Raw genomic sequence first — 14,642 nt, forward strand, 5'->3', positions numbered from 1 at the left:
GTCGGGCCCCATCCCCCGCCCCCCCCCCGCTCCCCCCCTCACCCACCTTCAGCTTGCCCCACCCAAGGCGCCACCCCATCCTTTGAGAGACTGGGGGTGGGACGGACCCTCCCGCTCCCGGAGGTGGCCTTTAATGGGCGGACTCTTGGTGCTCCGGGGTATAACTGAGTGGCTGGGGAGCTGAGGAAACCGGCCGGAGGAGCAGAGCGGCTTGGGAAGGGACCACCAGCATCCGCGCACATGCCCGTGAAAGCCGGGCCAGGAGGGGGGCGCAGGTCGTGGCCCTCTCTTCTCTCGGGAGCTAGGAGACAGTTTCACTAACTGCAGCACAGAGGCACGGAAAGCAGAAAACAGAAGGAAGCCCTGGCTTTTGGGGAGGGAGAGAACAGAAACAGAAGGAGCCCTTCTAGGCGGGAGGAGACATTAGGGCGGGTAGGCGCTGGTCCTCTGTCATGACAACTTCTCTGCCATCCCCTCCTCCCCTCATCTCCATTTTCAGGCTTCAGGCTCTAGCCTTGGCAGCCTCCCTGTGAACTGGAGGAACCAGTACATTCTTTCCTAGCATTTAAAACTCATCCTGCAGTCCCCATTTCACCCCCATCGGGGGTTAGGCCCTGGGGCTACAGCTGCTGTTGCCTCTTCCAATAAAGTGAAGCGGGAGAATGTGTGTGCCTCTTAACTCGGTGCACAGAGTGGGGGAAAGTGGCTGACCCTTTCCTCACTCCTCTCAAGGACCCCTACCCTATCGCTCTCTGCCAGAGGCAAAGGTTTCATTATTCCTGGCAAGGCCTGCCTCTGGGGAAGCCGAGGAGGGAAGTAGCGCAGGGTTTCTACTCTGATACGGGGAAGGGTATCAGCTTCAGGAGAGCTTTGAGGCCTTACACTGTAGGGGGACGCCAACCAGAGGGCCACTAGTAAGGGAGGATTGCAGAGGTATGGGTCTGGTGCTTCTGCTTTCTGCTGATGCAGGGGGAGAGTTCTAGGGAACTCTAGGCGGTGCAGGAGTTGCTGACGGCTCCTGGGAGCGGCCAAGATCTCAGGGAGCAAGGAGAAAAGCAGCTCCCCAAAGGCCCACGTTCGCGCCCCCCCGCCAAAAAAAAACCACTCACTCATAGTGCTTGCTGGGAGGGTGGGGTGTGCAGGAGTGGGATGACCTGGACAGCTTCTGGGCGAGGGAGCCTGGGGAAGACTGAGAACCCAGGGCTGGCCTCTAAGCTGGAGGACACTGCCACCATGTGGACAATTGAGGAGAAACAGCAGTAGCTGGCCTAAGTAGGACCGGAGGAAAACAGACATTTGGACATTTTAGAAACTTTATTGAAGGACAAAAGGGTGTCAGCTCCCAGTACATGGTGTGGAAAATAAATAAGGGTTAAAAGGAAGGTGCAAGGCAGGACAGGAGTGGGTGGAGGCGTATGCCTCATGACGGAGAGTCCTGTGGGGCAGCAGAACCGACTGGAATAAAACACTAGGGAGAGAGAAGACCTCGTCACAGCCCAGCCGTCCTTGAACTGTAACCAGCTCTTCCCCCTGACCTCGTCACAGCCCAGCCGTCCTTGAACTGTAACCAGCTCTTCCCCCTGACCTCGTCACAGCCCAGCTGTCCTTGAACTGTAACCAGCTCTTCCCCCTGACCTCGTCACAGCCCAGCTGTCCTTGAACTGTAACCAGCTCTTCCCCCTGACCTCTGTAAAGGAGCCGAGGATGGCCCCCTGGTGAGGGGGCCTACTTCCCACAGGCATAGCTAGCTGTGGACCGGAGGCTCACCAGGGCATCCTGCCATTCGAGCAATGTGGCCACAGGGTTGGTGCAGACCCGGGTGAGGCCTGAGGGAGGGGCTCGGCTGGTGTAGAAGGCACACTCGTCGTCCAGTTGGGCCTCGTGGAAGCGGTGGATGGCGGTCAGACATGCTTTGAGGCGCTGCCTCAGGGCCAGGGTTCGAGGGGCCAGATTGCTGGGGCCTGAGGGCCAAAGGCCACAGAGAGATCAGGGCAGACTCTGGAGTCCTAGACTCCCACCATATACTGCCCTTTCCCACTCCCCGACCAAGGGCCAAGCCAATTAGGAGCACAGGGCTGAAGGTGCAGCCCCCCACTTCTTCCTGTGGGAAAGCCAGACTGGGGCAAGGGAGGTAGGGGAAAGAAAGGATCACCTGGTGCAGGGCAGGCCCTGCTCCCAGCGAGAGATGAGGACCTCCTTTGTTCACAACCCCTTCCAACCAACTCCTTACCTGCCTGGCCTGTTGGGGGCTTCAGAGACTGGAGTGAGTGGATAGGGGGGCTGGCACAAAGTGGGCGTTGGGAGGAGAAGGTCAGGCTGGTGGTCGCTGGAGCCCACTGACTGCAGCAGGACCATGGGCTGGACTCTGGACTTCTGGGTTCCCGGGAGCAGGCCTCTGATACCCCAGGCTCTACCCTAGGGGAGGGCTCTGGGAGTCCTGTCTGCCCCTGGGGGCAGGCCTGAAGGGGTCCAGGCTCTCCCAGAGGGCAGGGCTCTGATGCCTCCTGGGTGGAGGGCTCTGATATCTCAGGCCCCCTCCTATGGTAGGACTCTGGGGGCCCTGGTTCTGCTGGAGGGCAGGGCAGAGCTACCTCGGGCTCTGCTCCAGGGCAGGGCTCTGGTTCCCCACACCCCTCTGGAAGGTAGGGTTTGGGCAACCCAGAGTGCTGTAACATTCCAGGAAGATGAAAAGCCCCAGATTTATTCTCTGGGGCGTTCAGAGTTTTAGAAATCTCAGCCAGCAGGGGTTGAAGTTCAACCATATCCAGAGAGGAGCCTCCATTAAGGGGGGCACACTTGCCCTCCGCCAGCCCCTCTACCTCCTGTCGCAAAAGCTGTTGCAGGATACTGATGCGCTGTGGGTGGGACAGAGTGTGATGTCAAGAAGTGGGTGCAAGTCTTGTACCCACACTGTCCTATTTCCATGCCCACCCCCACCCCCGCCGTTTCTCGCTTTCCCAGCCCTGTCACTGCCCATCAGGCATCAAAGCTGTTGCCCACACCAGCCCACCTGCAGCTTCAGCTCCTGGAGGTTGGGGGTTCTACTGGGGTGGGGTCCATAAGGAGTTGACACGGGTGGCTTCCCAGGACCCTCCTGCAACCTTACACCACTCTCCTGGTCAAATAACCGGACTGCAATCTGCTCCTGCCACATGGGAGGAGAGGGGCCACATGAGGAAGCCAGGCTGGAGTAGGAAGAAGACTAGTTTGAGTCTTCAAGCTAGTGAGGAAGGGGTCAGGTCCTTAACTGAGCAGCCCTAGACTTGGATTAGGAGGGGCAGCAGAGAGGCAGGGGGAGTTGGAGAGTCAGGCAGCTTTTCCAGAGAGCCCACTTGCTTCAAAACTGCTGGGCCTCGGGCCAACGGGACAGAGCGAGGAATCTCAGCACGGGAAGGTTTCAGATACTTACCCAGGGCAGGGCAGGCTCTTCGGGGCAAGGCTGAGGGGAGAGGCCACTCAACCACTGGGCCTGGGACAGAAGTGAGATGCCATGTCTTTCCCTGTACCCATCCATCCCCTTCCTCCTCCAGCCCTGGCCTAAGCCAGCTACCTCCCCTGCCCTCTCTCACCTGCTGAGCTCTGGGGGCCGATGGAAGGGGTGTGAACTGGGTTTTGGGGCGGATGGCGAGACGCCGCAACACTGAATATGAGGTCTGGGGAGAGATGGGGGTGGTTGGGCAGGGACAAAACCGAGATCTCGCAGTGATCCCAGCCCCCAGGAGTTGTGGATACAAACTGGAGCTGAGGGGCCAGGGGAAGGCACACGCTGAGCCCGTCCAAAGGGTGATGGCCGGGTGATGGCAGGTGGTATCACTTGGCCAGGGGAGGGCATCAGGCAGGAGTCACGGCCGTCCTGTGGAGAACAAGGTGGAAGAGTGATCCCTCCCGCTTGGCATTGCTCTTTCTTGTCCTCACTTGAGCAGCCAGTGTGATTCTTTTGAGATCTAATCAAGTCATGTCCCTCCCTTGTTCATCCCCCCTCCCCATGGCTTTGCACTCATTCCAAGTAATAGTCAAGATCTTACGCTGTTTTATAAATCCTTACCCAACCTGATTCTGTCATTGCTCTAACCTCTCACTTCCTTTCCTTCTTACTCTGCTTCAGCCTCGCTTTTTTGCTGATCCTTAAACACACCAGGTACATGCCATCTTTGCATCTGCAGTTCTTGTGGCCTGGAACGTTCTTCCCCCAGATTATCTACATGGCTCACTCCCTCAACTCCTTCTGCTCTTCACTTAGCCGCACCTCAGTGAGATTCCCCTGACCGATCTACCTGAAACTACAGTACCAATCACCCCCTTCCACTTCTCCTTCCCTTTCAGTGCTTTACTTTCCTTTTTTTAAACAGATAACTTAGCACCATCTGACCTACTATATATTTTACACGTGTGTTTATTTTTTGTCTCCCCCTTCTAGAATGTGAACTTATTTCCTACTGTATATCCAGAACCTAGAACATTGCTTGGCACACAGTAGCTGTTCAATAAACCCTTGTGGAGTGAAAGAATGAACTCTCAGATCCATCTTACTCTCAGCACTGATCTGATGGTGATACAGATGTATACCAGACTGTGACCTCTCACTCGCAGGCCCCGGACACCTGGTAAACAGAGGCCAGTACCACTCTGGAGAGGGCCTTGGGTCCATCTAGGGCAAACCAGGACCAAGTTAACATACTGAGATCCAGGCTGGGACTGCCTGGCTCTACCCACAATCCTCAGTGCCGCTGCTGCTGGGGAATCCCCCCATGCATCTCCTCTGTGCCCTTCCCCCAGCACAGAGGAGGAAGGTCCCAGCTCACCTTGGTGTGTGTTATCTCTCGGGTTTCTTTTAATGGTACTCGCTGAGCCAGACCGAGGGGGCCCCCTCCTCTTTCATCTGAGTGAGTGACAACTTCATATTCTCCTTCAGGGAGAGAGGAAGCTAGGAGGAGACAGGAAATTTGCTGCAGTGTCTGGAACACACATCAAAGTCTGGCACAGGGCCCTGCAACCCTAGTCGGAGGTTGCAACCTCCGAATAGGGTATGCCAGTTTGACAGCCCCCACTGCACCATCAGGGGTGGGGACCCATCCAGCATCCCTTTGCAGGCCAGCACTATTTCAGTAGTAAATCATTAATCTGAATACCCCGAGTGGGCTAGGGGTGTGGTGATGGCTCTTAGGGTCTGAGGACAGAACAGTGAGTGGAAGGTAAACCCTACAGGAAGTGGCAGAGAGAGGGTAGAAACGGGGACCACCTCCTCCGACACAAGTGCAACTGGGCCAACCTCTGGCCTATCAAGAAGATCTCGTCTTCTCTGTCTCCTTCTGATCTGGGCTTCCCGCCACAGCCTGCTGAGCTTTCTCTTGTTTTGCTCCCTACAAGCAGCTCCCCACAAGCAGCTCCCCTGCCCCTGTTGTCTCCCCATGGCCAGACACACTCACCAGGCTTGACAAGGGTCTCCAGAAGCAATCCTGAGGCTTGGCTCACTGAAGTCCTGATGGCGATAAGGACAGCAGCTAGCAGTCACTGAGTACCAAGTACGAGCTGGGCCCTGTGCTAAGTGCTTTACAAACATCATCTCATCTCATTTAATTCTCACGATAACCTCAAGCGATAATACAAACATTATCCTCATTTGACAGATTAAAGAAACTGAAGTGGGAATTCCCTGGCAGTCCAGTGGTTAGGACTCTGCGCTTTCACTGCCAAGCGCCTGGGTTCAATCCCTGGTTGGGGAACTAAGATCCCACAATCCACGCAGTGGCACAGCCAAAAAAAAAAAAAAAAGAAAAGAAACTGGAGCTCGGAGGGTAAGGCAAGCTTGCACAAATCATAAGTACTAAGAGTCAGGAATCAAACCCCAATCCCATTTACTGCCACGGTCTATGCTCTGGCCACTAAACAAAAGAGATGGCACCTCTCAGTTCTGTCCCCTTCTTGTCCCACAACCTGATGAAACTGATGTCATATTGAGGCCTGGCTGTGAAGGCCTGACCCCTATTGCAAGGGCTCACCCCGAGCACTCACAGATTTCCCCCTTCCGCCCTGGGTTGCTGGGAAGTCCTAAGGCTACTGGAAGGCCCCAGCTCTGAGGGACCCCTGTATCAGACAATGAATCATTCTTTTCCAGATGACCCTCTCCTCACTTGCTGTTGCCACCTGTCTCTCTTCTTAGCTCCTGGAAACCGGGAGGAGCGGAGGGGTGAGAGGAAGGTCCTGAAGGTGGAATCTGAGCCATAGGAGCAAGAGAAAAAACAGAGTCAGAGGTAGGCCTCAAACCTTCAGGCTTCACCAACAACCCCATTGGCCTCCATATCACCCCTCTGGCTCATCGTGAGGTACCTTCCCTCCTAAGGCCCAGCTCTGTCCTTGGAAGGAGTTCCCAGAAGCACTGAGTATCAGCCCCTCAAGGGCACTCACCAGAGCCTCTAGCCTCTGGGGACACAAGGTCCGGCCTCGAGGTCCTGGTCCCTCCAGCCTGGAGAAGCAGGAAGCCCTGGCAGGGTCCAGTCGGTGGGTGGGGGTTCTGGGAGCCAAGTATGCAGAGGCCCGGGCATCCTAGGACCCCAAGAGAGGCTATCAGTACAAGCTCAGGATTCCCTCCTCAGCCTACTCCAGCCTGATCTCCTCCTATCCTGGCTCATTACCTGGCCCCTCCGGATGGTGCCTCCCTGGTTCCCTCGAACCAGTACTCTCTGAGCCAGACTGGGCTGGCGCCCCAGGCGACAGCTCTTCACCCCCTCACCTGACAGGATGGTGGCCAGGGCTGCAGGGTCAGCCACAAACTCTATGGTCCCTGGAGCCTCTGCAAGGGAAGAGGAGAAGGAAAGGTGAGAAGGAACAGGAAGCGGGGAGGCTGAGGGGTCAGGGAGCCTAGCAGAGTCACCTTGAGGTGCAAGAGTGAGCCGAAGAGACTCATATAACTGAACTCAGCTCACCAAACATTCATAGGACTTGGCTCTGTGTAAGACACTATTCTAGGCACTGACACCCTGAGATAAATAAGACAAAGCCCCCATACTCAGGAAAGCTATCATCAAACTATAGAGAGGTAACAGACTCAAGTCAAAGTATGGACATGTTATAAAAGAAGTACAGCAAAGCATTCGAACACAGAGCAATTGATTGTGACTGGGAGAGGTGGAAAAGGCTTTAGAAGAGATGACACTTTGCTGAAGAAAGCAAAGGGCTTCTAAGAGCAAAGAGCTTTCTAGGAGCAGGGACTAGGAATTATAGTAAGCAGGAGACCCAGGGAATGCAAAGCCCCCAAACCCCACCGCCACCAACCAATTCTCCTACCCAGCCAAAGAAACTGTTTTCAAGCCTCCAACAGGTACCTGTCTGGGGAGGGGGCCTAGGTCCCACATTTTGTCTCCCAGGGCTAGGCCTGAGCTCCTCCAAGGGGTTCCGAAGCTGAGTACTCCCCACCAGTCTCTCCGATTGCTCTGTTTGATGTGTGGCTTTCGGCCTGGGGCCTGCTGAGGCAACGAGGGGGCGCTGACTACTGAGCTTCTGCACCAATCTCTGGGGGAAGGAAGAACAAAAGGCTGGGGCTCAGCGTTGGGGTGCGTTGCTGGTGTGTGCTGCGTCCTTGTAGCCACTGTCTTCACCCCCCCCCCCCACGCCCCTCTTACCCTTGGATCTTGGTTCTCCTGGTCCAGGGCGCTGGGTTTGACTGTGGGGAGAGGCGGGCGTCTCTGAGAGCGAACGGGAATCTTGCTGGGGGTAGGAGATACACCCCGGAGGAGAGGATCCTTCGTGGCTTGGAGGGTAGTCATGACGACTACAACTGAGACGGAGAAGAAGGCAGGATCAGGGATCAAAGGTCAGCCAGCTCGGGGCTTCGGTCCTGACATCCCTGATACTCCCACCTCCACCCAAATCCATGCGCCCAGAGGACCCGGCGCCTGCAAGACCTCTTTGCTGGGTGTCTCCTAACCCTCTGAGCCTATTCTTTAGCCCCAGGACCCCAAACTGCTTCTCCTCCCTACGAGCCCCCGCAGCCCTCATTCCCTCCAAGATCCCGGTGCCGCACCTCCCCCGGAACCCCTCAGCGTCGCCCTCACTTTCTTCGCTTTTTCCCCGGACTCTCTCGGTTTCTGCTGCAGATACTTCCCCAGTTTGTAAAATACGCCAAGCTCCTGATTGGCTTGTCTGCGCTCCTGCGGAGGCGCGTGTCACAGGATTCAGTTGTCCAATCCGCAGGCTTCGGAGGCGAGGCCAAAAGAAGGACTAGTTGTCGAGCCGCTTTCTGGCCAGGAAAAAAACTGACCCGACTCAACCAGCCAATCCGAGAGCGGAGCGCGGGGTGGAAGAAGAAGGAGGAGACCTTTCTGAGGCCGGCGAAGGCGTGGGCTCGGAGTCTGGGAGACAACGGACGCTGGGTACTCTCGCGAGGTCTCGGGACTGGTGCGGGACGGTGCAGTCTCGCGGCATTGTGGGAAGGGCTGGTGTCCTGAATGAGGCTAACTGACGGTGTAGGAGACTGGCCCGAACCACTCACCCGACTCCGATCAGAGTTCGGCGTCGAGCTGTGGGGACTCCGCTCCAGACACATTGTAGGAAACGTCTGTACGTTGTGCCGAGGCCGAGGAACTGCCTCCAAACGGGCGGAGAGGGCTGGAAAAAATTGAACTGAGGCTAACAATAACAAAAATAAAAAGAAACAATCATTTTTTTCACTCCACCTTTACGAATGGTGAGGTGTGGTCTCCATTTCACAGATAAGAAAACAAGGCTCAAAGCAGTGTCATTGGAACTCAACACAACAGGCCTGGAGGACTGGGGAGAGGTGTGGCCTGTTGGCAGGCAGGGGTGTGAAAATGAGGGAACCTAGAACACTGGTTAGAATGGAAGGGGTTAACCTCTAACGGGAAATGGGCGATGGTTTCAAGCGTACAGGACTCTGGTAGATTCTCTCCCTGACTCGTGCTTCCTATTATACAAGCCCTCCCCTTCCAATTTCTCCTTCACACCTTTTCATTATACCTTTGGATTTTCATTTAGTTTCTTCCTCTTCATTATCTCCACCCTAATCTCACCTAGAGGATTGCAAAAGCCTCCCACCCTCCATTCTCTCTTGCTCTCCACAATAATCCACACCATATAGCAGCTAGAGTAATCTTTCCAAAATGCAAATCTGGTCATGTTACCACTGTGCCTTGACCTCTCCCCACTCATACTCCCCATCTTGTACCACTTTCCCCCTTGTTCTCTGCTTTTCCACTCCATTGCCATTTCCAATTCCTGAAATTTGTCATGTTCCTTCTAGTCTCTCTGTCTGCAATACCTTCCACTTTGCCTATTCATGCCTCCAAATGGATGTTCGCTGTTACTTTCTTGTAGAGGGCTTCCTTGGACCCCTCCACTCACAACCCACCCTAATCTAAAAAAGTTTCCTTAGTTGTGTGCTCTCAAAGAACAGTGTTTCCTCAGAGCATGTATCTCAGTTGGTAATTGTATATTCACCAATGTGAACCTAATGTATCGTGTTTATTAAACCTGATCTCTCCTGCTAGACCTCCATGAAGGTGGTGACCTTTTATTTTGGGCTTACATTATATTTTCAATGCCTTGCATTGTGCCTGCCTGTAAAGGGTGTTCACTATTTGTTGAATGAGTCAATGGATGAATGAATAATTGATCAAATGAATACCTGGAGAGATAGGGAAGACCTCCAAAAAGAAGTAATATTTGAACTTCCTGTAAAAGAGAGAAGGCTCTTCTAGTCACTTGGAACAGCACTTGCAAAGGCAAGGAAACTTGGAGTGTTCAGAGGAGGGTAAGTCCTTAGGGATAGATGGAACGTAGGATAGTAGGAAATAAAACTAGAAAGATGGTCTGACTGGAAGGAAGGGGACAGTCCCCTCATTCCACTAACAGGTACTGTGAATGTGCTAGATCCTGACTACTAGATTAGCAGGGATGGCTACTGACAAACATTGTGCACCTACTGTGTGTAAGGCCCTTTATCACACATTTGGGATACGTGGAGGAATAAGGCTGAAGTTTGAAGGATGGGGAGGCACCAGGATGGAGGTTGGCTGCACAGTGGCTTTACGTGATTTTAAGGTAGTTGGCGCAGTGTGGGTCCAAGTTCACAAACCTGGAAACCTGAGTTTGTCAGGCTACCCAGAGTAGATCTTGGAGTCACACTAATCGAATTTGTAAGAGAAATTGAGTGATTTACCATGAGCGATATGCCTTTTGGTGAACAAAATATTTATGCCTGCTCCTCAGGGCACCACCTTCACAGAATCGAGGTACAAGGAGACTGATTTTATATCATAAAAGTCTTTCAAACAGCCAATGCTCAGAATATCTGCTATGCCTGTCATAGCGTCCAACCTGTTTTCTATACAGCAGTCAGAGTGACTTGCTTCTGTTTGTCTTTGCCGGACCTCGAATATGGGGAGGTGCAAGCCACCTCTCCTTTTATTCTATCAATCCCCCTTTACTCCCTGTCTGCTCTCCCCCATAGACACCACTCTAATGTGATTGATATGAGTTCTTACCTATGCATGTGTGCTTATAAAATATGTAGGGTTGTATATTTGTTTCCTATTGCTGCTGTAACAAATCACCATGAATTTAGTGGCTTAAAACAATACAGATTTATTCTCTTACAGGTCTGGGGGTCTGAATTCTAAAATTTGGTCTGGTTCCATTCCTTCTGAGGCTTCAGAGGAGAATCTGTTTGCTTGCCTTTTTCAGCTCCGAGAGGCTGCCAGCATTCCTTAGCTTGTGACCCCTTCTTCCATCACTCTAACTGGAATAGGGAAGAACCTTTTGTATTCTGTTACAAGTTAATCACTAAAGGGATGTTGCCTATAAGCTTAAATTATAATGGCGCATCTCTGGGAACCCTGCTCCCCAGGTAATGAGCATTAAGCTAAAATACCTTTGTTTAGCTCACAGGAAACATCTTGACCAGGTCCACCTGTGAATGACTGCAGGGAGGAAGAAATGAACACATCCCCTCATGAGACAGATGGGAACCAGGAAGCATTTGACTTTATTCCCTCCCCTTTTAGTATAAAAGGAGCCTGAATTCTAACTCGGGCGAGATGGTTCTTTGGAGGCACAAACCCACCATCTTCTCGGCTTGCGCAATTGCTATCTGGTCATGGAAACCGTAGGACGATTGAAGCCACGAGTAAGAAGAAACTGTGAGTCAGCAAGAGCCAGGGCAGAGGGTGAGGTCATTTGCTTATTGTGACAGGAGCAGTCAAAGCAGTAGGAGCACCGGTCAGGGAGCCTTGTGCTCCTGCCGTGGATGGGGCTTCCTGTCACCTGTCATGCTCCGTGAGGCCTGACAGGGCTGCAGAGCCCGTGTCACACAGGTGTTTCTGGGTTCCTGTGAAATGACTCCCACTCCACCCCAGGCAGCTGCAATTCTTGTCCGCCTTATTTCTACGTGTAACTTCACAATGAATTCCCGTTTGCTTGAGATATTCATTTAGTCTCTCTTCTTCGCAACTCAGATAACTGAACCCCCTTTTCCACGCACGGCAGGTGGCCCCTAAGGAATTATTCCACTACAAGAGTGGGCACCTCCCTGGGGTCCAGGATACCCACCACAACTGGTTCGCTCTAGGAACTGCTAAGTAAATGTGGTCACGTCCTCACTTTTGAGGTGACCTTCTTACAGATGACATGAAAACTACTTCCCCTCTTCCAACAAGCAGAATACAATAAAGTCAATACAGTATAGGCTTTCTTAATCACAATCAAATCCCAGCCCTGTCTTCTTGAGGTTAACATCAGATCGCTTTATTAGAATTGGATTTTGAGTTTTCCTAAAACTCTTCAATCACAGACAAGTCTGAGGTTGTATAATTTCAATAGGTGGCTGGATCCACACATGACAAATTGATTCTTTCAATTCTCCCCAGCACTTAAACTCGTTCAAGTCTGGTCTTTTTCAATTTTTTCCCCCCTGCAATCCAAGATAAAAAAATGTATTTTACATGAAAACCCAGAACACACATACATACACTGAAAATGACAGTTTCACCATACCCTAGAGTTTTCTATTCTTTTTATTTTAAAATGTTTGTCTTGACCCAATAATTTTTATTACAATGTTTCATGACCCGCAGCTTGAAAACGATTGGTGCAGTCTCTCCTTTCTTCAAAATTTCACTTCTCCAACACAGATCTTTCTTGCTCTGGTTCTTTCTTTTCTTTTAACAATCAAACATCTCATGAGAGTAGTCTGCTCTCCACTTCCCCATCTCTCATTCGCTCTTCAGTTGACCATGTTTGTCTCTGACCCTACCCTGCCCTGAAGCTGCCCTCACTGAGGTCTAACATCTTCCTTGCTGATAAATCCCACATTTCCCACCCGTTACTTAACCTGGGTTCCCACCATCCTCTGACACAGCTAGCCACTCCCTCTGGAAAGCTCTCTCTTGCCCTGGCTTCCTGAGGCCTCCTACCTCTCTGCCAGTTAATTCTCAAGATTCACCTCCTCTGCTCCTCTACGAGTCTCCCCAAGGCACTTCTCTTTTCTCACTTAATACACCGTTCTTGAGTGGTTTCATTTTTTTCTCATGTGGGACACCTGAGAAACCCAGCTCAAACTCTTCCTTCTATCCAGTACAAGTCATAGGCCACAGACTCTGATGTGAAAGCTTCCAAACTGGAAATTTTGCTCACTTGAAAATCTAAATATTTGAAACTCCACAGCTTTTGTCTGCTTTTCTTCAGTGACATTTCTCCTCTGAGATAAGAAATGCTATTGAATGAAAAGGAGAGAAGGCAAGGGGTGGAGGGTGAAAAGGGTGGGAAGCTTGAGTAATATTTGCAATGGACATTGTGGTTGATCCCCAATGTCCATTCCATACCAGACAATTAGCCCAAGTCAGTGATGACTGTTACTGCTCCAGGAGCGGACACACCAATGATCCTTGCCAGACGGTCTGAAGGAAAGGACTTATATCTCATCCTCGGGAGGAGGGGTTTCTCTTTCTTCCACTGAATATGAAGACAGAAGCATCACGCAGTAGCTACTGGCACCCACCTTCAGACAATGAGGAGAACCATCCCGAGGATGAAACTTCCCTCCAAGGAGAAAGGCTGAACAGAACCATGGACAGAGCCTGGGTCCGTGATATTATTGAGTTGCTGAATCAACCAACTTCAGAGCCCACCTACCTCTGGCTCCTTGTTTCATGAAGTAGTTTACTTTCTTTTTAAAAAAAAAAATGAGGTTGTATGTTACTTGTAGCAGAAAGCATCCTGATAGATTCAGCATCTCAAAATATTCCATCACACCTGAACTCCAGACCTGTGGACACAAATGCCTGCCAGCCCTTCCCCTTGGCTGTTCCATGGCATCTCACACTCAGTAAGTCTAAAACTGATGTTGTCGTCTTGGGCCCCCTTGTCTCCCTATACCAATCTTCCCTGTTTCTGTGAAAAGTCCCACCATCTGCCTGGGTGTTCAACTCAAGACCTTGGGTAATCTTTGCTATTTCCCTTTCCCTCACACTGACAATCCCCACTTAGGAACTGCAGATTCTACCCCCCGAATAGTTCTCAAATCCATCCACTTCTTTGCCCACCACCATCTCTTGCATGTTTCACTGCACAGTCTCTGAACTAGTCCTCCTTCTCCTTCCAACTGTGTCTGAACACCACAGCCAGAGTGACCTTTCTAAGATGCAAATCTGAATACTTCACCCATTAAACCCTTTTCTTTCCCTTTTCCTTAGAATAAATTCTAAGTGCCTTCATATGTCATATAAGGCCCTCGGTGACCTGGCCCTCACTGCATCTTTCCAACCTCAATGCAATTCCTTCCTTTCTAGCCTTCATTCCAGCAACATAGAACTACTTTCACTTTCCAGACATGCTCCCTCTTGTCTTCTGGCTGATGTATCTACCTAGAAAGTCCTCTTCCTCTCCCTGCTTCACCTGAATAACTGCTGTTCATTCTCCAGCGCTCACTGTGATGGTGCCTCCTTTGGGAAGCCATCTCTACCCTAAGGCTGGGTTAGGTGTTCTTCTTCATGTTCCCACAACACCATCTCCTTATCCCAATCACATCACTCGTCACGAGGTTGGAATTGTATGCTTATTTATCTATGTCCCCCACCCAGACTGTGAGCTCCTTGAGAGCAGGGACTCTGGCTTACTCCCTGCACCTAGCACTATAATTGAGTGAAAAAGATCATTCTAAATTCAGAAGTAAATTTTGACTTCAAGGCAAGGGTAGGATGGAATGGAGTTGGAGGACAGCATGGAAATAGACATTTTCAAGCAAGGGGTGGGGTGGTGGCAGCAGAATTTGATCTGCTGGCTAAGTGTGATGAATAGGTTTAGGTGGGTGGCAGGGCCAGGCCAGGGGAAAAGACCACTGAGGCAGACAATGTAACCCAGGCAAGAGGTGACGGTGGCGGGACTTCCCTGGTGGCGCAGTGGTTAACAATCCACCTGCCAATGCAGGGGACACGGGTTCGAGCCCTGGTCCGGGAAGATCCCACATGCCGGGGAGCAACTAAGCCTGTGCACCACAACTACTGAGCCTGCAGTCTAGAGCCCACAAGCCACAACTACTGAGCCCATGGGCCACAACAAGAGAAGCTACCGCAATGAGAAGCCCGTGCATCGCAACGAAGAGTAGCCCCCGCTCGCCGCAACTAGAGAAAGCC

General features: G+C 51.9%; 1 protein-coding gene across 1 annotated transcript; it reads right to left on the reverse strand.

Annotated features, from left to right (window-relative positions):
* Positions 1-1,299: 1,299 nt before the first annotated feature.
* Positions 1,300-8,060, reverse strand: TROAP (trophinin associated protein). Its single transcript, XM_065887611.1, has 14 exons — positions 7,620-8,060; positions 7,323-7,509; positions 6,633-6,790; positions 6,406-6,543; positions 6,132-6,214; positions 5,427-5,479; positions 4,803-4,924; positions 3,737-3,853; positions 3,570-3,653; positions 3,410-3,469; positions 3,011-3,145; positions 2,231-2,855; positions 1,768-1,961; positions 1,300-1,468 (listed from the first exon to the last, which is right to left on the reverse strand). Exons 1-14 carry the CDS (start codon positions 7,761-7,763, stop codon positions 1,421-1,423), a joined length of 2,148 nt encoding a protein of 715 aa, XP_065743683.1. The 5' UTR covers positions 7,764-8,060; the 3' UTR covers positions 1,300-1,420.
* Positions 8,061-14,642: the final 6,582 nt, after the last annotated feature.

Source organism: Phocoena phocoena, chromosome 11, assembly GCF_963924675.1.
Source record: "Phocoena phocoena chromosome 11, mPhoPho1.1, whole genome shotgun sequence".
Classification (NCBI taxonomy): domain Eukaryota; kingdom Metazoa; phylum Chordata; class Mammalia; order Artiodactyla; family Phocoenidae; genus Phocoena; species Phocoena phocoena.